Source organism: Phaenicophaeus curvirostris, chromosome Z (genome assembly GCF_032191515.1).
Source record: "Phaenicophaeus curvirostris isolate KB17595 chromosome Z, BPBGC_Pcur_1.0, whole genome shotgun sequence".
In the NCBI taxonomy this organism is placed as follows: domain Eukaryota; kingdom Metazoa; phylum Chordata; class Aves; order Cuculiformes; family Cuculidae; genus Phaenicophaeus; species Phaenicophaeus curvirostris.
In genome coordinates, this window is record NC_091431.1 from 73,119,070 (window position 1) to 73,145,984 (window position 26,915).

The 26,915-nt window shown below is 42.2% G+C and overlaps 1 protein-coding gene across 4 annotated transcripts in view; it reads right to left on the reverse strand.

The window, feature by feature from the left end:
- Positions 1-21,085: 21,085 nt before the first annotated feature.
- The window catches only part of ST8SIA5 (ST8 alpha-N-acetyl-neuraminide alpha-2,8-sialyltransferase 5), a 71,482-nt gene continuing 65,652 nt past the window's right edge, over positions 21,086-26,915 (reverse strand). For all 4 annotated transcript variants that reach the window (XM_069881012.1, XM_069881015.1, XM_069881011.1 and 1 more), the window contains 2 exons: positions 23,261-23,353; positions 21,086-22,291 (listed from right to left, as the gene is read on the reverse strand). In XM_069881012.1, coding sequence (XP_069737113.1) covers positions 21,823-22,291; positions 23,261-23,353 — 562 coding nt within the window. In that variant the 3' untranslated portion in view covers positions 21,086-21,822. The remainder of the gene's footprint in view (positions 22,292-23,260; positions 23,354-26,915) is intronic.

Genomic DNA, 26,915 nt, shown 5'->3' on the forward strand with positions numbered 1-26,915 from the left:
TTTTACTGCATGTACTAGAGATTAGCAGAGAGATTAAAATGTGAAATCATAGAATCACCAGGTTGGAAGAGACCCACCGGCTCATCGAGTCCAACCATACCTATCAAACACTAAACCATGCCCCTCAGCACCTCATCCACCCATCCATTAAACCCCTCCAGGGAAGGTGATTCAACCCCCTCCCTGGGCAGCCTCTGCCAGTGCCCAATGACCCTTTCCATGAAAATTTTTTTCCTAATGTCCTTCCTGAACCTCCCCTGGAGGAGCTTGAGGCCATTCCGCTTGTCCTGTCCCCTGTCACTTGGGAGAAGAGGCCAGCACCCTCCTATGTAATTAAACGTAGATTAAGATCCAAAAGCACCCGAGTCTGACTCAATACCAACCCACTAAGCCTCCTGAGGAGGTTTTGCACCAATCCTGGCATAACTTGCATGCAGAAGGATCTTGGTAGAAATCCCCACTGCTGTGTGTTGTACCACCACGTACCAGAAGCTAAAAAACTGGTGTAATTTATTTCTGCTAGTAGCTTTGAAATTAGATTCCTGGAAATGGTGTTTTAAGCTAAACCCCCATTACTGATCTAAAAGATCACAAATAAGTATTGTATTACTAAATAGCTAATCTCCAGAAGCAAGAGCAGGGTGACAGTTACTCATATTTCTTGTCTGCTGAGAGAAAAGGACAACACAGCAGGAGCTAAGAGAGCTTGTATATGCACATGTGTGTGTATATGCATATATATATATTTATGTATGTACACACACAGACATACATGGAGTGTACAAGCACCAGCAGCACCTGAAGCACGTACACAGGCAGAAAGGAGAGAAACAAGCAACCCAGCCCAAACAGAACTGTCTTTGCAATGGGCTGCAGCACACAAAGGACAGACACTCAAGAGCAAGGCAGATATACAATATCAAAAAGGTGAAGTACTCTGCTACAGAAAAAAAAACAACAAAACATTGAGGGCACTTCTATGGTGATAGATGAAGAGGGAAATGATATTACTACACCTCCTCGGTCTGAGAGTTATAAGTAAGTCATAATCCATGCTGAGGTTGGCTCTGCCAAGTAATTGAACTGAAAAGCCAATTGAAAGCAATCTAATCCCCAGCATTTTCTAGGGAGAAAGGCTCACTTCAGAAAGCACTTTTGCGGCTGATCAACTCTAAGCATATAATTAGACCTGCAGGGTAAAATCCTGGCCTTAATGGTGAGCTTTCACTGAACTGGAGCGACACAGAATTTTGCCTGTTGGACTTCACGAGCATTTGGAACCTTCCCTGAATCCAGGTGGGAACTCCAGCTCTTTGTGGAATGCCCTTCTATTCCCTCCACAAAGAAGTTAAACAAGGCCAAAATTTCCAGATATTGGTGTCCTAAACTGAGGCATGTTTAGCACTGTTTTCACATAGAGTGGGCAACTGCAGCTCCCAGCCTTTTAGACCCATCCTGCCATAAGCCATGACCACGCAGCCAGGTGTGGTTCCCAGCTATTTAGCATCTCAGGGGGACTTTGTATGACTTGACTTGAGACTTAATTTCATCAGCACATCAAGATAATTTTCCCCTTCACTGCAAATCTGTCTCGCTGGAGCTAGAACATGCCAAACTAAACAGCCCATTAAGTGTTATGGTGGATGAAGTTCACTGCTGCCTCCTTCATAGCGAGTATGATGCTCTTTGGAATACTTCATAGTGTTGGATACGCAGTCACTTAATGCATTCAGCTGTTTAACCAGAAGATAAACAATTTTTTTCCCTTTCATTAAATTGTTCAAGTCAGAAGGTTTTCTAGAAAAATTCCCTGAGACATAGCTGATGTTTTCTTTAGGCAAAGGCCACCAATGCCTGCTGGCTAGAAGTGCCTGTGCACTCCTGAATGGCTCTGGGCAGAGCTAAGGGTATACTTTCCTTCTGCCTCATTATCCCTTGCCACAATATGGAATAGTCCCCAGGATACTCAAAACACATAAAAAAAAAATCCCTGCTTTGGAAATGACAAGGAAAATATATGATTTGATAGGATGTCATGCGATGTTATATGATAGGATTAGAGATAACGGTCCTAGGCTGAAAAAGGGAAATTTACTCAGATCTTAGGACAAAATTTTTTTCCTGTGAGGGTGGGGAGGCCCTGGCCCAGGTTGCCCAGGGAAGTGGTGGTTGCCCCATCCCTGGAAGTCTTCCAGGACAGGTTTAATAGGGCTTGGAGCAACCTGATCCAGTGGGAGGTGTCCCTGCCCATGGCAGAGGTTGGAACTGGATGAGATTTAAGGTCCCTTCCTACCCAAACCATTTTATGATTTTATGGATTCTTATCAAAAAAAAGACTAAAACAAAACCGTATCTGCATTCTTCACCATGACATTTTTGCAACACTCTTAACCAAGGACTATCATCAATGTATAACTTTAGCTAATGTAGACCATGGCAACCCACCCATCATGGGAGGTCAGTGGTTACGACCATGCAACACTGTGCCTCAACCCACCCTCTGCTTGGGTTCCAGGCCAGAATAATGCTTGAACTGTATTTAAAATAAAGCCTCAAACTCCAGTAGCCAAATTATGGATATCAGTGGTGACATTTGAGGTGTTTAAAGAACAGGCTGTTGTTCTCAAATTCAACAATAGGTTGTCTCCAATGCATAAAAGACAATAACATGCTTTTATTTGAAAAACACACATCATCTCAAAAGAAATCACAAAGCAGAATGATTTAAATATACAGTTAACAAAGTGTTTGAGAAAGTATAACTCTTGATCTTTTAGTATTTTCTAGCACACCATTTTACATGCATATAAAGAAAAACAAAGAACGGAAAGCACACAAGGCTCCTCATCCTTTAACATCAAGATTTTCAATGCAGTTCCGCCCTCATTGCCAGCACCAGATCATAGAATGGTTCGTGTTGGAAGGAACCTTTAAAGATCATGTAGTCCAGCCCTTCCTACATCTTCATGTATCAGTCTGCATTATCCCATTAAAAGTATTAAACAATAAACCCCTTGCTTCATACTGCAGCACCTTAACCTATACACTCCTCCAATCACATAGATTTGGGGAAGCTTGTTAGAATTACAAGCTATTAAATCATTTTAGTTCTATTTAAAATTAATGATCAAATCAAGTTTTTAGCCCCCCACTATCAGCTTCTGTAAAGTTGGCTCCATTGATGATGAGGTTGTGGCAGGGGAGTAAACAGGGCACTCTACTGCTCTTTATCCCAATTTATGCTTATTCTTGCAGATATCTTCCACCTGTGCTAAAGAGCAGTACTTTTTTTTTTATGTCATCTGTCTTTACTGTAGAGGGCAATGTGGTAAGACTTAACAAAACGGAGCCAGGTTAGGTTTTTTTCTACCTAAATGCAAAATATTGGCATCAGGCTCAAGATAAACAGAAGCCATTATGACATTCCTTCGCCTGTCTACAGCCTTAATACTTTTTAATTGCACATTTTTAAGTATTTTCTCCTTACAGAGATAAAAGATCCTTAGAATATTGTCATTGTTGCTGTAATCATGGCAGAAAATTAAAAAAGGTCACATTACAACTTTTGGATATACTCCCAATTGACATTATTTGAGCTCACTTTCTAAGAGAACGTGTGTGGATCTAGAGTTTGGGTTATAAAAGACAGAAGGGTGAAAATCATTACCCTACCAGCAGATCGGAGCTCCTTCCCCCACCACATGGTGACTGGTTTTGCTCCAGTGGCGATCAACTAGTTCTTCAGCTGCTGGTAGCAGATTGCTGAATGTAGACACCTGGGAGAGAAACTTTCTTCCCCAGCTCCCAGGTGTCCTCAGCAGATGAAGCAGCCGAGGCAGCCAGGAGAGGAGTCAGAGTATTTAGATGGCAAAGGCAGTCAGCTGAAAGCCTTGTCAGAGCTAATGAGTGCTTTAAAAAAATATGAAGCCAACAAGGACCTATCGACCTCTGAGAGATGGTGGGGAGATGATAATATGAAGGAGGGGGTATGGAAAAAAGGAGGTGTGACTGATTGCACAGTAAGATGTTATCTTATCGCAGGCTTCACCCATAATTTAATTTCTCTGATTTAACTCACTTTGACTTTCTCTACATTCTACATGGTAGTTCCTTTTTATCTTTCATACAAAGGAGGAAAAAAAACCTCCAGTTTCTGCCTCTTAATATAAATACAAAAAAACCCAAACCCCTTCGCTAGGCACAGACCAGTTTTGCTTGATGAAATGACAGACTGAGAAAGTTGGGATTGTTCAGTGAGGAGAAGAGAGGACTCTGAGGAGACCTTAGGGCAGCTTCCCGTACTGAAAGGGGCTCCAGGAAAGCTGGAGAGAGACTGTTGATCAAGGAGTGCAGGGATAGGACAAGAGAGAATGGCTTTAAGCTGAAAGAGGGATGATTGAGGTGAGATTTTAGGAAGGAATATTTTACAGTGAGGAACTGGCACAGGCTGCCCAGGGAAGTCGTAGCTGCCTCATCCCTGGAGGTGTTCAAGGCTGGGATGGATGAGGCTTTGAGCAGCCTGATCCTGTGGGAGGTGTCCCTGCCCATGGCGAGCGGTGGAACTGCCTGACCTTTAAGTTCCCTTCCAACCCAAACCCTTCAATGTTTCTACCCCATTTAACTAAAAATATCTTCAGTCCTGAAGTTAAACAGACCTTGAAGTATTTTTTTTTTCATTTCATTATTCAGACTTGAGCATAGATTTCCTTCATCTTTCTTAGGCATTTTCTATTTGGGTACAGGAAAAAAGGATGTCCAGGGAGAGTGTGCATTTTGTCCAGCTTGAGCAACCATTAAGACTTAATATTGAACTTTGATGACATTAAACATCTCAACCCTGCCACAGGAACTACTGGGGCATTGGGGGAGTTTCTGCTCAAGCACTAGCCGAGCTGGAAATGCCAGCCTGTGATGTATCATGGATCAGTGGGTCCCGGCCAGGCATGTTCACCCTACAGCAGACCATAACTCAGAGCAAAAATATGGAAATTAGACCGTGTTTCTGGTTACTTACCTTGATGGCAAGGCACATTTCCACAAATGATTGTTTGTGAACATGCCCCAGTTTTTTGGAGCTTGTGTGTATGTGAGTACATTCTGAAGTTATCTTTGCTTTATTGCCATTTGTAAACTCAAGAAGACAAACCTTGAAACAAACAATGGAGACAGTGAAATCAACTGCTTCAAAGAGCTAAAGGACCAAAGTTTTGGAATTTCTTTTTAGTCAGAAATTCAGGGCCTATTGTTTCAGATATAAAACATAAGATAAGAGGGTAATGGGAGACAAATTTCAAAAAAGTCAACCTGAGTTAGACTTGGGAAGTTAAAAAAGAATAAGATACATCACAACAAGGACTTTTCTAAAAAGAGAGGGTGCATGACTAATCTGAATCCTCTCTGTAATTATGGACTCTTTTTTAAGAAATCAAAATGTGCCAGCTCTGTTGTATTTGCAAGTTAGTTTGTTACAGAAGAAGTTGTGAAGTGGAAAATAACTTAATTCAGCTACAGAAGATGTGGACTTATTCAAGCATCATTGGGCAGTGAAGAAGAGACAAAGTGTTTTGCTGAAAGGAGAATAAATGAGCCAAAGCTTATTAAACCGAGGGAGTAGATGGGTCTGAATGAAAGGCAGGGACCTTAGTAAAAAAAAAAATCATAATAATTACAGTAATAATCAATATGAAGGAAAAAGCCTATTCATTCCTTTGGATGACAGTCTGCTCCAAGCATATGGAGAAGCTCCAAACACATGGAGCCAATTCCAGGCTCCCCACCTCATCCTCCTCACCTTGGGCTTCTTCTTTGGCAGCTGACCATTGGGTTCTTTTGGTTTTTGGGTGCTTTTAATTTCAGTTCACTGAATGTGATAATGACAAGGAAAATGCTGCTCAGGTTCTGTATTAATAGCCTCATTGAATAATAAAATTTATGCTTGAGAAATTTTTTAATTTTATATGTGGTTCACTTCGAAATCCTTTGATCTGTTAACAGTTAAACCTCTTAAATACACACACTTTACCAGAGAAAACTCCCCAAAAAGAAAGAAAAAAAGGTACAGACTACCTTTGCTCAAACCAGAGAGAGCGAAGTAAGATTGGGATGAAGATGCTGGTTCATCACATCAAACACCTGAAATGGTGATTGACCTTCTGTGCCTCAGGGTCCCTAGTTAGCACAGGCAGAGATACAGAAAGGTGAAGGATGCATCCTTGAAAAAATGAAGGCAGGAAAGACATGCCTAGAGCAAGGAAGAAAATGCATGGGGAGGGGAGCAGAAATACTATCAGCCTCCAACAGGCAAAGGGCAAATTACAAACAGAAATGGCCAGACACATCTCTGTGTGCTCCTCTGCTGCTTTCCTTCCCCAACCTTTCTTTTCGCAGGCTGACCCTGCCTCTTCTTGCCAGAGGTAATGGATAGCTGCCTACATTGACATTTTGAGTTAGATTTTAAGCCAATAAAGCTCCCATGCTCCCCCTAGCTTGTTCCAGTCTGCAATTTCACTTCAAGAAAATCAGAATATTCTGAAATCCCACACCAGTAGTTTTCTGCGAGGTGATACTTTCATGTATACAATTTCTGGACTGTGGATTGCAAAGGTATTAAGTGACTAGTGAGAGTTTGAAGGCTGATGTTGCCTCAGTCATTGTTGATCTGATCACCTTTACTGTCCATGCCTTGCTCTGTTTCCCCTTCCCTTTTCCCTTTCTCCTGAAGAAGTGCCTAGGAAACATATAAGACATATCTCTGTGTTATAAATAAAGCAGAAGCATTAATATTTAAAGTACTTAATCACAATCTATCCGGATATGACAATAAAGTAAATTAATACTCCTAAGTCCTGATTTGGATCTCACTAATATTGGTGCTCCAGCAGTGAAACTGTTGGTTTCAGTTGTGTTGTTTACAGATGAATAACTGAGGCTACCGTGACCTCACATTCCTCTAACAAATACACTACAGTAACAACAGATCTGGAGTCAAAAGGAGTTTGCCACTGGTTGCAACAGCAGCATAAATAATACATGGATATTAGAAAAGCAATTACATCCCAATATCAGAGCCCATATCATGAGCACAGAGGGCTCTGCAACACTAGCTGGCTCTATGGGGATGAATGCCCTTCCTAAATTACAGCCTTACAGATAACAATTCACTCTGCTTCTGCATTAATGCAAAGATCCAAGTTTAAGGTCAGACTGATATTACATTTTTTTAAAAAGAGATCTCTTTAAAGATATGAGTTCACCTTTAAAAGAAAACAAAACCCATCCTTGGCTTCAGACATGTGCAGGAGAACATCTTCATTTAGCTCTACTCCCTCCTGGGTGATGCAGAAGAGCTGGACTTCAGATTTGGACGAAAACTTTCAGTACCCAGCAGAGACCTCAAAAATTATAAAACTTAACATGACAAGTTGTGCCACATTCAGTTGTCCTTGTGCAAAGAGCATGACTGGGCTTAAAAAAAGGTGGTAAAGAGTAATTACCCAAGCAGACCAATCTAAATCTCTATGTGAGTTATGGTTGGATTACTAGTAGAATTTAACAAATACCTGTCCTTCATAGCAAACCCCCTTAAACAGCGATAATCAGGGTATTTTATTAATATTTTTTAAAATCAATATAATATTGGTTATGATAAGAGGGAAGGGCCAAACTATTTTAATGTCTTCTGAAGCACCCACTGTAAAAATATATATTTGATTCTTAGTGAATATATCCTGTTTGCTTTTCCTGCTGGTTATTTTTCCAAAATTAACAATCAACATACTGATAGATTATAAAGCTATTAAGGTACAGATTAATTAATTCCCAGAAATGAAATCTTTTGCTTATGCAGCTACCAGGTTTGCTAATCATAAAAAACACCTATTTCAAGCAAAAACTTAGGCATACTTACTAAAAACTTGCACTAGGGGTGGTCAAAAATACTCAGCACAGAAGATGGAAATGAGCTGTGCCATAAAATCCCACAGCTGATGAGAGCTCAGTGCTTTAAAGACCCTGCTGAGGACAGTCAGCATCTGGTGAGCTGGTTGAAAACTCACCCAAAAACCTTAACAGTAAGAGCTTATAAACATGCAAATGCTTGCTACTTTTTCAAGAGGATCAGGGAGTTGTGTTTGTATGCATCTGATCAGTCTCTTCTCTGCGACAGACGCTTTAGCATCAGCCCAGCAAAGTGTCTGCAAATTCACTGGGGGGGAAGAAAAATGCTAAGGTAGCAGAGCAGTTTTTGAGAAACAGTGCTTAATATTTCATAGCGTCATGGAAGGGTTTGGGTTGGAAGGGACCTCAAAGCCCATCCAGTTCCACCCTCCAGCCATGGGCAGGGACACCTCCCACTGGATCAAGGGCTCCGAGCCCCATCCAACCTGGCCTTGAACACCTCCAGGGATGGGGCAGCCACCACTGCTCTGGGCAACCTGGGCCAGGGCCTCACCGCCCTCATGGTAAAGAAATTCTTCCTTATGTCTAGTCTAAATCTGCCCCTCTCCAGTTTATACCCATTGCGCCTCATCCTGTCACTATAAGCCCTTATAAACAGTCCATCCTCAGCTTTCTTGTAGCCCCTTTCAGGTACTGGAAGGTCACTATAAGATCTCCTCAGAGCCTTCTCCAGCCTGAACAACCCCAACTCCCTCAGCCTGTCTTCGTATGGAAGGTGCTCCAGAACTCTCATCATCTTCGTAGCCTCGCTGGCTCATGTCGAGCTTCTCATCTCCCTGCACTCCACATCTGTCTCTGCAGGGCAGCTCTTAATCACATCATTCCCCAACCTGTCATGAAACCGTGGATTGCTCCCACCCAGGTGCAGGACCTTGCACTTGGCCTTGTTGAACCTCATGAGGTTCTCACAGCCCCGCTTCTCCAGGTTGTCCAGGTCCCTCATTTCAATCCCATTTTTCTTTTCCAGGCTGAACAACCCCAACTCTTTCAGCCTGTCTTCACACGGGAGGTGCTTCAGCCCTTGAATCATCTCCATGGCCTCCTCTGGACTTGCTCCACCAGCTCCATGTCCTTCCTGTGCTGAGGACGCAGAACTGAGCACAGGATTCCACATGAGGCCTTTCAAGAGCAGAGCAGAGGGGCAGAATCCTCTTCCACAGCATGCTGGTCACACTTCTCTTGATGCAGCCCACGACAGAGCTGGGCAGGGGTCATTTCGTGTTCAGTAGCCCCTGTTGACGCGGTTTCTTATAGAAAGGGTTGTGTGATCCCTCTGCCTGTGCCTGCCTGCCAGCCCCACCTGCTGCTTCGCAGCCCCTGTGCCAAGGTTCAGTCCAGCCTGAGCAACTCAGGGCTCCCGTAGTCACTTCCTATGCTGTTTATGGAACATTTTAGGGAAATAAAGAGCTATCATGATAGTGCACCTGTACTTGTGCTTTCATTTTACTGGAGAACTTGCAAAGGGGAGAAATCACAACAAAGAAGGCAGTCTTCTAGTGTGCAATATGGCAGAAAATTGGATTTAATCGCTTCTATTTATGAAGCATTTGTAATATCTCTCTACTGATTCAGTCCTACAAGGTCTAATATCAACAAACATACTGCTGTATTTATTCTTTAAAAAAAAATAATCTGCCCACCATGATCCATAAATCCAGAAGAAGACAATTTTCCTGAGCTCCTCTGCTCAAAGAACCATTCTCAATGTGGTTTAGATGTTTTAAACTTGTGGACACACACAGTTCCTCCTGCAGTGATGTGTAAATACTTAATTCTGCTAGCAGGCTACATTAAGTGATGCCAGTAAGCTTATTTTACAGAATATGAGGCATGTACAGACACAGAGTCAAGACCTGCCCTCAGTAGAATATTGCATACATTAATACTTACTTATGGTTTAGTGGCAGAGAGGAATGGCTGGTCTTTTCCAACCTGGTGATTCTATGATTCTATGATTATTCAGATGAGTGAGGTAACACGCTGATCAGATATAATCATGTAAACAGAACCAGATAATCTGTAATGGTGGATGAAGAAATAATGAAAGGCAAAAGGTGTTTTTCTGCCAGTGTGAACAGGTCTCTGACTTGAGACGAAACAACTCCAAACTTTTAATTTAAAGCTAGATATGAGCTAGGCATTAAGGTTGTCCTTCTTTATCCCTAAGAGTTTATGAGAGTGACAAACTAGCACGTAGTTCTAGGAGAAGTGAGTGGATTGGGGAAATAAAGGGTGTTTATACCTGGGTGAGCTGGGGAGATACCTGGAGTGTGAGTTGTACCACAGCAGCCTACGTGTCCCCAGCATGCAAGGGAACAATGCTTGACCCTTGTATTCACCAACACATACAGTACTGACTTGTGTACTGCTGCTGCAGCTTCCCAAAGCAACAAGAGGACAGCAGGGTATCTCTGCTTCCGTAAATCATAGAATCATGGAATCATTTAGGTTGAAAAAGACCTTTAAGATCATAAAGTCAAACCATAAAAAAACTGCCAGATTCAGCGGTAAACCATGTCCCTAAGCATCACATCTATGCGTGAGCATGGAAAACCAAGGGAAATCCCTCTAGTCCCAACTTCTGCATTGCCACATACAAGCCATTGCATATGATTGCAAGGAAAGAAAGAGTCAAGAGCCTTAAATCTATGAGTGTTAAGGAGAAAAAGAAATGCACTAGAAAAATGCATCCTCGTTAGAAAAGAAGGCAGCTTGAGCAAGAGCAGAAACCTCCTGGAGCAGGTTGCAAAGGTGCCAGGTGAGACTCTCTTTTAATTTTTCTCAGAGGCAAGCAGCAAGGCAGAAGGTAAGACTAACTCTGGTTCTGGGGCTGGTCTGAGACTGGCATAGATAATGTGTGGAGGTTCTGCAGCATCCTCTTTCCTCCCTTTAGCTGCTGTGAAAAAAAGAAGCAGAAAGATCCCCCAAGCCATTAAAAGCATCTTGAAGATTGGTGCAGACCAAAGTATTTTCTAGAGTTATGTGGTCTGGATGAACAAGGAGGAACTCCTTGCCGTTCTGTATTTCCACACAGAGAAAGCAAACAAGATTCCCAAACAAGATATCAAAGAAGACACCTCACTTCAGCACGGGCAGAGAGGTGGTGGACAAAGCATCTTACACCACACTCTGATATTCCCTTTGAGGAATTGTGACTGCACGTCACCTTCTCAAAATCTCAGCAGGAGTGGGGGAATGCACATTTGAATCTCATGGTTGTGGGGAACTCCACACATACGGGGTGGACAGGGGATAAAGCCGCTATCACTTCTCAGGGTCTCCTCCTACAGGTGAGAAGTTTGCATTCTATCACCCAGGGAATTTCAGTGGAGGTGAGCTGGTGTTAAAATGGGCATGTCAAGAAAACAGAGAAGAATATTCAGCCAAATTCCCTCACTGCTCCAGAGATATGGCTGTTTTTATTCCAAAGTACAATGACTCAGTAAGTTCACAGATGACACTAAGCTGGGAAGAAGTGTCGATCTGCTAGAGGGTACAGAGGTTCTGCAAAGAGATCTGAACAAGCTGAATCCATGGGCTGGTGCCAATGGGATGAGGTTTAACAAGGCCAAGTGCCGGGTCCTGCACTTGGGACACAACAACCCCATGCAGTGCCAGGCTTGGGGAAGAGTGGCTAGAAAGCTGCCTGGAGGAGAAAGATGTGGGGGTGTTGGATGACAGCGGCTGAACATGAGCCAGCAGTGGCCCAAGTGGCCAAGAAGGCCAATGGCATCTTAGCCTGTATCAGACACAGCGTGGTCACCAGGAGCAGGGAAGTGATTGTGTCCCTGGACTTGGTGCTGGTGAGGCTGCACCTTGAATCCTGGGTTCAGTTTTGGGCCCCTCACTACAAAAAGGACATTGAGAAGCTGAAGCACATCTAAAGAAGATCAATGAAGTTGGTAAAAGGGCTGGAGAACGAATCTAATGAGGAGCAGCTGGGGTTGCATAGCCTGGAGAAGAGGAGGCTGAAGGGAGACCTGTCTACAACTGTCTACAACTACCTGAAAGGAGGTTGTAGCAAGATGGGTGTTGGTACTTCATGAAACATTTACATGGAAAGTCAAAAATGCCAGTAATCTTGTCAAGTGAAAGGGATGCATATTCCACATTCATCATCCTGCGCCACACTTTCACGAAAACATCAGAAGAGCGCAGCATTAGGAACTCAAGTATTTTATCTTATCACTTGATGGCATTTGCATTGAACAGCAAAGACGGCAAATTATTTGCAAAATTATCAGATTTCCTCGGTGTCTCAGTACTTCTCAAGGGATGTAACATGCTTAGAAACATGGATATTGCCAAGATTAAGTTCCACTTTTTGGAAGGCATTTGCCTGCTTGACCTGACTGCAACCCTCAGTTTTATTGAATGCCGCTAAGCAAAGAGGCAGTGGGACAAAAAAAAACCAAAACAACCAACACCTGTGAAGCTCCAGGCATCATCTCAGATGCCTTGGCAGCATTTCAGTCACCTCACCTGGGCGAAGGATGATCTTCGTATTCCAAAAATTGATTTTAAGTCCAGCAAGGCAGAAAGGCTGCTAAAACTGATGGTGTGACAGTCCTGACTGTTAGCACATCTGATAAGATCTCTTCCTTGCAAAAGTGAACAAAAGATGCCTTATGAAAGGGAAAAAAAAAAAGTGGGGTTTAGCCTTTGTCCTTCCCCTGCAGGACCAGCTACCCCAACCACAAGGATGTCCATAAAACCTGATTTCTAACCCACTGGTGGCAGAGAATTCAGTGTCTCCCCAGTGCGAAACCCTCATTATCTTTCTGATAAATCCCTGCCGAGTGCAGCCTGAGGAAGAGGGGTTGGAGCCAAGGGACGGACAGGCAAGGGTGTCTCCATGAGCCCCGGGGTGCTGGAGGCTGCAGGCAGAGAGGGTTGAGCACCCAGAGGGATATTGTCAGCAAGGAGGGAGGACATCGGTACCATGAGTTTTCTACAATGCTGGGCAGGTGAGGTGTATTGGACTTCTGATTTCACCTCCAAAAGTCCTAATGAAATGGAAAATGAAGCTGGTGATGATATGCTGAAATGCCTGCCTGTTGGTTTTCCAGGTTTGTGAAATGATTTCTGACACATCCAAGAGATAAAAAGGCAGCGCCTGTGGGCTGTGGGCTTTGGTGATAAAAGTAACTTGAACGTGTTGGGGAATGTGTATATTGCTCATTCAAAAGCAGAGCAAGAGAAGGATTGTTTTGTTAATTATTTCAGGGTTCTGTTCTGCATCTCTGCCTTCCTGCCTACAGGTGTCAACTTAGGGCTGTCACAATTATCAGCAGACACCTTGTGAGACACCCTTTTGTAGCATTCATATTGATTCCATGGTAGGATTTGAGGTTTGTATTTTTGTCTCTGAGGTCTACATAACTATCTCTTTTCTATGTCCTACTCATGTTCCCTACTCCTGGTTAAGACCTGAACTGGCTAACTCAATAGTTTGCAACAGTAGGAAAAAAACAGTGGGGTTTGAGTCCTACCTGTAGGAAGCTTTGGCACTGACATCCTTGTAACCAAGGTGTTTTCTCCACCTGAAGAGATGCCTGTGGCAGCAGTTACAGGCACTTGATGGAGTATTTTCCCTCTTTGTGATGGACAATAGCTTCTGGATGGATTTAAGTAGTTTGTTCTTCTATCCAGAGCCACTATGAGGACTTAGAGATGATTGAAACATTTGGGCAAAAAAACAAGTAAGTTATAAATGTTACCTGACTGCTAGTATTTCACTGTCTAGGAGCAGCAGATTCTGGTTAGCAGTGCTCGCTGCAGCTCTGGTACTAGTCAAAGAAAAGGAGGTGGGGGCTGGGATGTGGAGATGAATAGAGATTCATCAAACTTTTATTCCAAGAGAGGATACCTGCAATGCCTGGGGTGGAAGAAGGGAGGTCAGCATCTGACCTGGCTCCACCAAGCAGATCCCACAACCCAAAGGCATCTTGCTGGGTGCTGTCAGGAGAAAGCAGCAGCACACAAAAACAAAAGGGAGCATTTCATCACATAAGCGCAGAGATAAAATCTGACATGTGGTGCCACACAGCATTGCTGAGGCCAAAAATACAAACTAGCAATACCAGTTTGAGGGAATACCAGCAGAAGGGCCATTTATTACTTTCTCTGTTTCTTCTGCTCTTTCCCTAAGTACTCACTCCTGGGCACTGTCAGAGACAGACTGTGGTGAAACATCTCTGTAATTCACTACAGCTTTTATTGAGACTTTCTGAGAGGAAAGGCTGCAAATGCCACTAAGGAAAATGACGGATGCTGCAGTCTTTAGGAAATGAACCACTTTTTGATTGCTTGCTTAGCTGAGCAATTTGCAACATGATAGACAGCAATTATATCATCCAGTGTCAATTTGTCTATTCATTTTTCCCTCTCCACATGTTTCCTCTTCTTGATTGAATAATCACTAACAATAATCACAAGCAGCTGTGGGAAGGAAGTACATCCATCAGTTTTAATGCCAGCAAGAATGAGAACTGATTCCTCCAGCATTCACCACAGCTCTGCATCTTCAAACTCATTTACATTTTCCTTATACCAGTGCTGATATCAAAATCTTACTTTTATTACCTACTGCTATTTCAATTTATACACTAGGAACAATAGAATGCCACAGGAAAACAACCAAGTTCAAAGAATATGTGGTTGTTTCACCTGCTATTCTGTAATCTTACAAATATTTTTTCATTTATGTTTTCATTTTCCTGATGCTGAGAATACTGATGGAAGTGTAAGTCTGTAAGACTGCAGCTATGTAAGAGACACCAGACCTGAAGGAGTTAAGTTTATGTAAAGGGTGACAACAGCAAGAGACAGAAACTGTAAGGAAGGTGTAAGTTGGCAAAACCTACAGATTCTAGATGTCTTTAAATCTTGTCTGCATACATATTGCTACTTCAGGTAATAATTCCCTTGCTGTGCCTATATGTACTGTAGGTTAAAATCCAGAATGTTAAGATTGAACATCCAGTGATAAATTCTTAATTTATATAATGGCATACCCCTATATAAGCTTTTACTTATCTGTATACATTTATCATACCGTTACGCCATTCCACAGAGGTATTCTGTAGCTGTATGACGCAATTTCTACCAGCTGAGCTTCCATCTCTCTCTGCTTTGAGACTCAGAACAGCAGAAAATACAAAATCAGTTTGAAGGCACAAAAATTGTCCCAAAGACTGCCTTTCCCATAAAACTGTTAAAGTGGTTTATTCAATAGAATTAAATCATCTTTCAAACACAGTGACACAGACCAAAAAGAAAAATACCCTGATTGCTGTCTTAGTTATGGCTTACATCAATTGATAGGCTTTCTATTACAACCATAATACAGCTACAGAAACAATAAGCAAATATTACAGGGTGGAAGGTTGAAAAAGAAAGGTGAGTAAATGAATATAAGGGATTAAAATCAGCATGAAACTACCGTGACTCCGCTTGGTTTCTCCACCTACACCATCACTGCCTTACAGAAAAAATGAACATGAAACCAGCTTTATTTTTTGCAATAACCCAAGCTCGCCCAGCATGAAGACACATAGCTCCACTCTGGTATTTCCAAACTAAGCATTCATTTTCCACCAGTTGAAAACATTCATATGGCAGCATCTGTTTGCGACAATTGGCACGGGCTGAATGCAAAGGTTTGATCAGGTTCACAGTAAGGAGGACCTAGAAGGGAAGAAAAATTCACAATGTCCTGTCCCAGATGAAGCAGGTACAGGCAATTTTCCTCATCTCTTAGGGGACAGGCTCTGGTGTCACACACAAGCATATATCGCTTGGCCAACACAAGGTTAACAGACAGGTATTATTCAACTCTGCTTGCTCTCCACTTCTAAAACAAATAATACCCAGAGTCTTCACAAGCCATATGGAGCACTGGAGATACTTCGGTGTCTTGGCCCATCAGGCAGTTTTCAGGTAAAACAGACATTTCAAGAACTAGCCAACATAGTGTCTGATTTTGCTGGCTTCATTTGTCACCATGTTACATGCTAACACATTTTACAGTGATTAGTACATTAAAAACATACACCAACTTACCCAAAGATCAAACACCAAGAACATTTATGGCTTCTAAAGGGAAAATCAGACACATCAGCAAATTTACAGCTTTCAGTCCTTCAAGCACTGAGGCAGATTTTTCTTCCTTTAAGTTTCCCACTATGACCCAGTCCCACATTTCTGGTGTTTCTCAGATACTCAGGGCTTCAAGGGAGCATTGGAGGTGCTGACAGCCTGAGACTCAAGATCTCTCCCTCTAATGCCATACGCTTGGGTTTCCCTTAAGTTTATTTAAAAAAGCACTGAAGTACAATTGCTTGTTGGTTTTGAATACCATGCAGACAACACAGGGATGCTCAGCAGCCTCACCCACATTAGACAAAATGATAAGAAGACATTAAATGATAATAGTCTGGGAGGGGGGTTTGGGAAATGCAGGTTATTGGCTTGACTTACAAAGACTGGACCCAATGTTTTTTTTTTCAGTTGAAACCAAATGCAAATGCTCTGCTGGTTTCAAAGGGTATGGGCTGAATCCTGCCTTGAACACATTCATAACATTGATGAATTACACGCTTGTATTTGAAAGCAAGCAGAAAAACACCTCTTCTCTCGAGGCATGTGATTCACATACATGCAGATAGGTACAGAGGGCTCATTTGTGACTTGACACAGCAATTTATACTATCACGATGAAATGTTTTGCATAGATGAGTTTGAAAAGATGAAAAGTGCTGAAATCTGGAAGGGAGAGTGACAGTCACAACATTTCTGCTTCCAGATAAGTTTGTTCTATACACACACCATTAAAAACACAGTATTGCTACTGCACCTTATATACAAGATATTAAAAAACACATCTGAAATCAAGTGAGTAAGAAACAAGAGGCTACTCTTCCTGCCCAAGAGCAGGGTCCATTTCTGGAGGCTTGCTCTAGAGTACACCAACATTTCCAAAGACTTCATTGGATTTTGGAAAAGGCCCTAAGCATAAATACTGACTCCCGAATTCCTAAAACCTTCGCTCACTCCAGAATTTGAGAGGGAATTCGGTCTCTAGGGATTGCTGGATTTTGCTGTTTCTTTCTTCATATAATTGTCAAAGCTCCAAAGTTTTCTGCACGCTCAGATGCAAGCAAGATGGAGAAAGGACCGTTTTCACTACCAAAGGTTATGCTTTCTATGGTCAGAGGCTTTCTGAAGATTAAAAGGACAGATTCTCTCTCGCTCCACATCTCAGTGTTTTAGCCACTCCAGTTTCTCTCACAAGCAAACCAGAGATTGCTCCTTCCTGCCACAAAGCCAAGCAAAGGCTGTCAACCCACATGGCTGCGTCACTGCCAGTGATTTTGCCTGCAAGGTCTAAGCAACATTGCCACTGATTCACCAAACCCCTGCAGAGTGGACTGTTCTTAGAGTTGATTTCCTGCTGGCTACTACATCTCACCATCTCGAGTGAACATTACATTTATTGTCAGCCTTGGCTGAATGGGGACAGCTTTATTTCAGGGTCTAGGGGAGCTACCCGACCATTGCAAGCTGTGAAGCTCCATCTGTCCTCACTGTTCATCTTACTCCACATCACTAAAGGTTCTGGACTGGAGTTGTGTCTGCAGTCTCCCATATTCACATAACATCACTTTTCCAGGTTATCATGGACCTGCCCGCTGTGCCTCTTTCCCCCCGCAAGATTGCAGCAGGAGGAGATGCCATGGCACGTCTCTCTCCCTTTGCAATTCATGAGCTGGCTTTGACTACTCCATCACAATCACTGAAAATATGCTAAAATATTATAATGGCCCTACCACCATTTAATCCATTCTGTCCAACAGCAAGGTTGGATTTCATAAATCAAAAGCAAGCAGCTGAACTATTTCAAATAAATACTTCCTTCCCTTTGATGAAAGCACTGGCAGATTCATAAGCCTCCTCTGTTGACCCGAGAAGCAGTCCAACCTATGTTTTTCTGACTGAATTTGCATTGCCAGTGTATGCAGATTTCAGGAACTTCTAAGAGATTGTCATAAATAATATGGGGAGTCAGTGACTAAATCATATTATAATTTTCTCCCTCCCTATCTCAGATTTCATATCCTCAGCAACAGAGCTGGGATTACAGCCTGAGCTCAGGATGTGGTACCAGACAGCTGACAGGATTCCTTCTCAGAAAGATCAAATTTTTCTATTGAGGGATTTCTCTGGAGCCTGCAGTCTTTCCTGTAGGAAAGCACGACATGCTATGCACGTCCTTTACTTGCCGTAACAGTGGGCAGCACACATATCTGGCTTCCTGACAGTTACTTCTCATTGCTCAGGTATCCCACTTTTTAAAGAAGATCAAGACTGGACTTTATAAGAGCTTTGACCACATGGGAGAAGGGGAAACAAAAGAGCCTCAAACTCAAGACAAATTCTCGATGTCAAAAGAGTATTTCTTATGCTCAGTATGCAAAAGAATGATGGCAGAAAACAAGGAGGGTCCTTCTTTCTGCAACAGCCCTTCTTTCCATCCATTCAAGCAGGACAGACAGAAGCTCAGGTTGGTCAATGATGGCTCACGCACCCCTTTTGCATAGGCAGTGACCTCCACGTAGCTAAAATCTCCTGGGCAAACAGAGCTGCGCGTAGGGTCCATCCTTAGACCCTGCTCCTGTAAGCTGCCACCACGTCTTTTCCACTCAGTCCCACAGATGCTGCAGTAAAGCAGCAGGAATCCAAATTTCCACTACCCAGTGCAAGGTGAGGGAGCCAAAAAATATCTGAAAGCTTCTGCATGTGGCATTTCTGACAAACGCCACAGTTTTTCAATCATTTTTTTGAGCAACACCTGAAAAATTAATCAGAAAGTGAACACATTGCAACGTGCATTTTGTCTCAAGGACTATTTTATATATATTTCTTTAAATATCTTTCTGACTTGCAAATCACGCCTTATATCTAACTGTACACCTATGTACACCTTCACAGACACATCCAGGCCTGTTACTGCATTCCCTACACAAATAAAATACCCATCCACTTGAATGGGAGCTCTTTTCAGATAAATGTGGCAAGACTGAGCCTTTGGTGTATATGTGCGAGTATCCTGCACACACATTTTAAAATAATTAAAAAAATATAGTAGCTATAGATCTATAACTGATCAAAATCTAAACACAGTAAAACTGCACTTATTACAGTATGGCCTAGGTGAATTTGCATGGCTCTTTTATATGAAGCAAACAAAGGAAAGGAAATGTCTGTGACCCAGTAATTACAGGTTAACTGTAATTATGGTTTTGCTTATCCTCTTGTCTGTCCAAAAAAGTCCAAAAGGATTTTTGCAACTAAAAAGAGGGACTTGCACCACTTCTTTCCAACATATGGATGCTCCTCAAGTGCTTTCCCACCTTTTTGAAGTATCTTTTGCAATGTATCAGACTCCTTTCGGTTGCTTTTTTTCACTTCAATCAACACAGTAAAGAATAATCCCTTACTAAAGAGGGTAACCTTAGCAGAGCAGCAGCAGCAAAGCAATACTGAAGTCACTGCTAGTCCCATACTCAGGCAAAATAAGGAGCAAGGGCTCTAGGTACCAGCTTCAGCATCATTACTGTTATCATAAAGCTTAATGCACAGCAAGACGGCCAACCCACAGGGTCACATTGCCCTCTAAATAGCACTTTCATTACAGCACTTCATTATCAAAGCCCTTTGCACAAAAATTTACAGAAACACAGCAAAGACAAAGATCTCTTTTGCATATTAAATCAAGGAAACCATTTCATCTACAAGCTCATTCTCCATATGCTGCACAGGGCACAGCTAGCCCATACGAGGTGGTGCTCGCTAACACACGCTGTAACTCTAAGACCAAAAGCACAACACAAATATATAAAGCTTAAGCACAGGTCCTTCACCTACCCCTGGCTGGTATTTGCCAAGTGAGTTCTGACACTTTTATCAAGGATATGGGTTGCTTTTAAACTAATCAGAGCTCTGGACTCTAGTGTAATGCCAAAGAAACACACTCTCACATACCATCCAGGTCACTGCTGGTCAGAAGGGACTTTTGAAATGGTGACTATTGTGCTTCACTTCATTTTTCAATAATTTAATCTGCAGCGTGAGCAACTTGCACAGCCCTCAGCACAGCATAGAGGATTTTAAAAGAAGCTTTGTGCATTCATGCATTACAAAATCAAAATCTAGATTTGGATTTAAACTCTCTCTCCCACCTCCCTCCACAAAAAAAAAGCATCTCGCATACAGGAACAGCATTTTGAACTCCAAATCCTTGATCAAAGATCTTGCCATCTAAGCTAGACAAGACAAGGCACTGGACAACAGCCCAATGCTTCAGACTAAGGACTTACACAAGTAAACTCTGTTCATTTAACTATGCCAGCACAGCTGAAACACCAAACCTCACCCTCCTGGTTACGCAGACATGCTACTATGAAAGGTCCTATACCAGCAGCCTTCTACACCACAATTCAGCAGCCAAATTAATCTCCAGCAACATGCGGCATCTTTTCTGCATCAGGATTTTGATAGATTAACTGTATCAGATAAAAATTAAGGTTGGCATTAATGACAGAGTTACATTGGTAAATTTTTAAAGAAACACCAGCCCTTATACTATCCTAATAACATTCTCAACATACAAAATTGCCACAATAAGACATCTGACATCTTGAGATGCATAATCTTAAAATACACATCATAATCAAAGCCACAAAGTATGTTCACTGTATTTTAACTTCATTTCCTGCCAGTACTTACCACAGATGCCTGGCAGTTTCAAATCAATCTGCAAAACAGTGAATCAAAATTCAAATAACCCTAAGTCTTTAATAAAAATTGAAGAGGTAACGCCCTTTTCTGTCTTATGGTGTGATATATGAACCAAAATACCAACTGACAAAATATAACTATGTAATGTCCTTGCTATTCAGCCCAAGAAAACCTTGCAGAAGTATGACGGAGCAAGTTTCTTCAACAAGGACTCTGATCGGAAGATGAGATGGTCACTGTGGGAAGAAGTGCACACATTGCTTATGTGTATGTTAGAAGGAAAGTGTTAGAGATGACGAGAAAGAAAACATGATCAGCAGAGGAGACCAAAAACATGATCAGCAGAGGAGACCAAAAACATGAGACACAAGAAGGAAGAGGAAAGAAACTCCTAAAACAATTTCACACCACCACCAGTGCAGTCACCTGTTGCTGTGAACGGGAGTTTCACATTCTTTTCTATCCTGGCTGAAAAATTTCATTAAGTGATTTTGTGTATTCCTATCACATCTATCTGCTGTTTTTCACCAATACTTTGGTACATTACAGAACAAAGACCTGAAGTTATACACTTTCCCTTAAAACTAGAATTCTAAAGAGTATTTTCAAAAGCACAAATGACAGAGAACAGTGCTTTCAATAAAATCTGGCAAGGCCCCAATATACTCAATTCAGAAACTTATGTGAAGTCATACAGTCTATGCTAAAATTCTCCCCACTGATTCTCCTCAAAGGTTTTGGTGCTTTTCTTCATAGTGAAATGATAACTATATTAATGTGCTCTGTTTATCCCTAAACCTATTGGAAATGTGCTTCTTATCTGACTTGCTTTCCCGGGTAGTGTATACCCTGGAACAGAGGAGTTTTGCCTCTCCCACACTGTTATGGACCCAACTCTGCTAGCAGGAAAGATGCTGGTATCCTAGATCTTATGGGATGCAATGCCTTGAGGAAATTTATATCAAACAATTATTGCATAATCTCAGGGTGTAGTAAAACCTCGTGTGCCATACACAGGCATTGAGTTTCTGTTGCACTTTTGTACCAGAAAAAGAATTATCCCCATCAACAGCAGCTGCAGGTCCCAGTATGAACCCGCAGGATCCCCTTGCTGTGCATGTGGAGGAAGTTAAAGATTTCTGAGGGCATAGCGTGAAAACCAGGGCGAGGTTTCACATTGTCATAGTAGTGGTGAGTTATAAAAATCCCTGAGGGGTTCATGGGGAAGGCCCAAAAGCCAAAAAGGTGGACCTCCTCGCAGAGCTCCAGGGCAGCAGTCACCAGGATCAGTCCGGTGCTAATCCGCTTGGCCCGCACCCCTTGACCGAGCCAGTAGCGCGAGACATTGATGAGATACTGGGGGTGAAAGTAATAAACAGCTTGCTGAGATTCAAAATCATCCAGGACATATTTGACCCGGATGGAGACGTCCGTGTTGCGAGTGTTGTAGAAAGCTGGCAGCAGCACAGAAGCGTTCTCGTAGACCTGGAGCACATCGTAGAAGGGTTTCCTCCATTTTTCCAGCTTATGAAATCTAAAGGGAAAAGGATGCAAGTGACAGTTAGACCAGCACAGACTCAGCCTGGGTGCAGCCAACAAGAAACCTTTAAAGGGCTTTTACTGGAACATTTCTGATACACACATAAATGAAAGGGGAATATATAGAGATTTCTAGCTGAAGTGTCACTACAAGGGGATAAAAAGTACATTTTATCTCTCTTGTAATCATACATTCATTTAACAGCGGATGCACTTTGCACACATTTCTGATCACGTCCCACATCTATTTTATTATAACAATTATGTAATTTTTCCAAAATTGGTCAGCTATATAATGCACTACGCAGTGCAGAACTGTGCAGAAAGTGGGAAACATCAAAGCAGAGCAAAAAACATTTCTAAATTATCTAGCTGCAAAATTCAGAGGGAATTCACAATGCAAGAAAATGATTCTGCATTGCTCGAGAAAAGAAACCCATTCCCCCAGCAAGAATGGAAAGCAGGAATTAACCCCATGGTCCCAGGTCTGTCCACAAGGTGGCATTCAGGAATTAACAAATTTAAAATTAAAATTACTCATTCAGTCTTGACTACAAAGTTTAACTGGCATTTTTTCCTAAAAAGATATGAAAATGTGTGCTACTTTGTTTAAACATTTAGGGTGGGAACTAGCTTCTTCCACTCTGATGCGTCCAATATGTTTGTCTGGGGCTTGCCAGTATGGTACAGGACTGCAGGGGGAGGGTGGCTCTGCTGTTAAGATTTCAGACAATTAGCTTCCTACTTTCTGTTATCAATGTGCAAGCCCGAGTGTTTAACACATCTCTGTTAGTTGTTACAGATTCCAGATACTGAATAACTTCAACTCAGAGTAAAATGTATGATTCGTAGTGTCAGTTTAAACTAATATTGGGGGGAAAAAAAACTTTGTAACAGTTAGAAATTAGTGCAAAGTAGGTTTTGAAAAGCAATAGGGATGAAAATACAATGAAACAGAAATGACCTCTCAGTAATTATACTGGGATTGACAGTCACGACGTCCGTTTTTACCCCAACATCCGTTAAGTATTTCTCAGATATAGGAGGCAAATTGCATCTATAAAAGAAAGAAATTGGTAAGAAAGTTAAATAATACTTTTCACCTTTTGAGGACTAGAAAGTAGAATTGATTTAAACATTTCTTCCAATCAATGGTTTAGAAAGAGACTGACAATTTAAAATTGTATGAAACGTGATGATGTTCAAACTATGCATTAAAGTAACAAGTACTTAGGGGATGAATGAAGATCTCTCTTCTTCCCTGAGCCTTTTTGCAGATGCAGCCAACGTTCAATCATTCTGCTTCCTTAACAGCTGATCAGCTATTTACCTTGGTAGCTTAGGACAAGGAATGGCATTAAGCCCCAAGGACCATCAGCCTATAAAATCAATTACTTCCTCAGCAACAACTGAGGTGTATTCAATAATTAATAGATAAACTATATCTATAATATTGCTTTTGATGTGCTTTGATCCAAGAGGATTTAGGAGAAATGCCCCACAAGAGAGAAATCAGTCCAGTCCTAATTAATCCAGAACTACCTGCTTCCTTTATACCTGTCTCCAAGTGCAGGGTAAGAGGAGCAGTTCTGACTCCATAGATCCACCAAAGGATGTCAAAGCTATTAGGAGCAAACTTATGAGGAGTTGCAAACCTTACCCAGCCTCCACTCACCTTGGCCTTGACCTAGATTCACCATCCTAAAAAATTCAGAGCGTCCCTCAAGAGACGCTGAAGTTACTGAAGCACACACATATACACAAGCTACCACAGAAGTTTTGCTTCCATAGGAAAAATAGCTAAAAAAAAGAAGGCTCAGTATGGGCTATCACACATAACTGTCCTTGCAGCTACTTTTACACCCACTTTAAGCTACCATTAGGTACTTGCTGACATTTTGAAAACTTTTTAAACTGATCTACAAGCCTCATTAAAAGCCATCACTGTTAAGATCCCAGCATCTCAAAAATACTGTGCTCCACTCCCAAACATCTCCACATTTCTGAAGATCAGGGCTAAATAGAAGAAAACTGTGAAGGTATTTAGGGTACGCAATGCTCAGTGTTTCACAAAACTGCAGTTCAGCTGTCAGCGTAACTTCTCAGGCACATGGATAGGAGCAAAAAATGGACAAAAGTCCTGCAAAGTCCTTCTTTGCTCAGGAGGTTCACATCTACCTCCCAGAGTCCTACTTTATCAGGTCAGAGAATTTTTTTTTAGCCACCTCATTTTTCACATAGGCAATGTTTTTTTACAGCATTTTTCTCTGCTAGGTCATGCATCGTCTTTCCAAAGTCCTCTAGCATCCTCAGTTCCACCTAGCACTGAGCACTGTACTCATGCAACTACATCTGAAAAATGACTTCAACTATTCAGCTTCAATATTTTTAAATATTAAGGAATAAAAAAAGGCTGAATTTGTTGAAAGTGATAACTCCTTATAAAAATCATACAATCTGCATAAACTCTAGTTGTGTCATAGGACTCCAAAAATTCACCCCTGCAAATTGAGTAGGTCCCATGTCTAAAACCACCAAATGATTCATCAAAGATCTCCACTCTGGCCAGTAGATGGAGACAGACAATAGCAACCACTAAATGCCATTTGTGCATGTGAATTTTATACAATTTATTGTAATACAATTAATTGCTAACAGAACTTTTTTCATTGAAAAATCATGGCTGCATCTGCTGACCACAAGCTTCCTGAAAATAAAAGATTTGCCTGGGTGTCCTGAAGGTATCGCTGACTGCTAGCAGTGCCCTATAGCCAGTTTCTGAAGTATTTTAAAGAACTACATTGTTGGTGACTAAGATGGTGACTTCTGACAGTCTGGTGAACTAGTGTCAGACTGGAAAGTGGATGTGTTCAGATCTGTCCTTAAACACAAGCTTTACTTTAAAACTTATGTCAGCAGACCACAAGCTCTTAAACACTAGCACGTTGTTGCATCTGATGCTGGTCCCACACAGAATCACAGAATCACCAGGTTGGAAGAGACCCACCAGATCATCGAGTCCAACCATTCCTATCAAACACTAAACCATGCCCCTCAGCACCTCGTCCACCCGTCCCTTAAACACCTCCAGGATTCCAAATGTAAGAATTTTTGGGAGCCTAAGAACTGCAGTGAGCACACTAACAATTTCTAGCATACAGAGTTCTGGGTTCCACATGGGCAGTGAGGGTTTTAAACAATGTTCTACCTCCCTGTAAGGCTGGCAGAGATCAGAAATGCATTTCAATATCCTTACATGTTTCGGAGATGGAGAAAGAGAGGTTTCTTTTGTAAAAGTAAGAATTTATTTATTTCTATTTCAGCTCTACCTAATCACAGAATGGTTTGGGTTGGAAAGAATCTTAAAAATTATCCAGTTCCAAGCCCCCTGCCATGGCCAGGGACATCTCCCACTGGATCAGGTTCCTCAAAGCCCCATCCAACCCGGTCTAGAACACCTCCAGGGATGGGGCAGCCACAGCTTCTCCTGGCAACCTGGGCCAGGACCCCACCATCCTCACAGGAAAATGTTAGTCCCAAGTATCTCATGAAAATCTTCCCCTTTCAGCTTAAAATCATTCCCCCTTGTCCTACCCCTGCACTTTCTGATCAAGAGCCCCTCCCCAGCTTTCCTGGAGCCCCTTTCAGCACTGGAAGCTGCTCTAAGGCCTCCCAGAGTCTTCTCTTCTCCAGGCCGAACAACCTCAACTCTCTCAGCCTGTCCTCACAGGGGAGGTGCCCCAGGCCTCGGATCGTCTTCATGGTCTCCTCCAGAGTCACTTTAACAGCTCCATGTCCTTCCTGTGCTAGGGACTCCAGAACTTAATGCAGGATTCCAGGTGGGGTCTCACAAGAGTGGAGCAGAGGGGCAGAATCCCCTCCCTTGCCCTGTTGGTCACATTTCTTCTGAAACAGCTCAGGATACGGTTACGTTTCTGGGCTGCAAGTGCACATTGCTGGCTCATGTTGAGCTTCTCTTTCACTGGCACCCCGAAGTCCCTCCCTTTGGGGCTATTCTCAACCCCTTCTCCATCTGTATTTAATTAACTCCCGGTACCAAAAGCAACACACTTTCTATGTTGTGCACTGATATGGTTTGCTTTTTTCCATCAGTTGTGGTACAGCTCAAGCAAGAGTAACCATGCTAAGAAGAGACCTCCACTAGAAAGTTCTTGTACATGAATGATGACGTTTAGAATCATAGAATAACCAGGTTGGAAGAGACCCACCGGATCACCGAGTCCAACCATTCCTATCAAACACTAAACCATGTCCCTCAGCACCTCGTCCACCCGTCCCTTAAACCCCTCCAGGGAAGGTGACTCAACCCCCTCCCTGGGCAGCCTCTGCCAGTGCCCAATGACCCTTTCTGTGAAGAATTTTTTCCTAATGCCCCAATGTTTGCTGCCTTTATTTCCACTCTCACTCAACAGCTTGTCACCTCCACGTGTGCTTTTCATCTCAACCATACTGAGGCTGTGATCCAGCACAATAGAAGGGAATATACAATAACTGCTTAACGTATATAGGGTACAACACGCTTTTAAGAAGCAAGTTACATGAAGCCTGGACAGTTTCACAGATTAAACTAAGGTGGTAGTTGTCTATAAAGTGGGCAC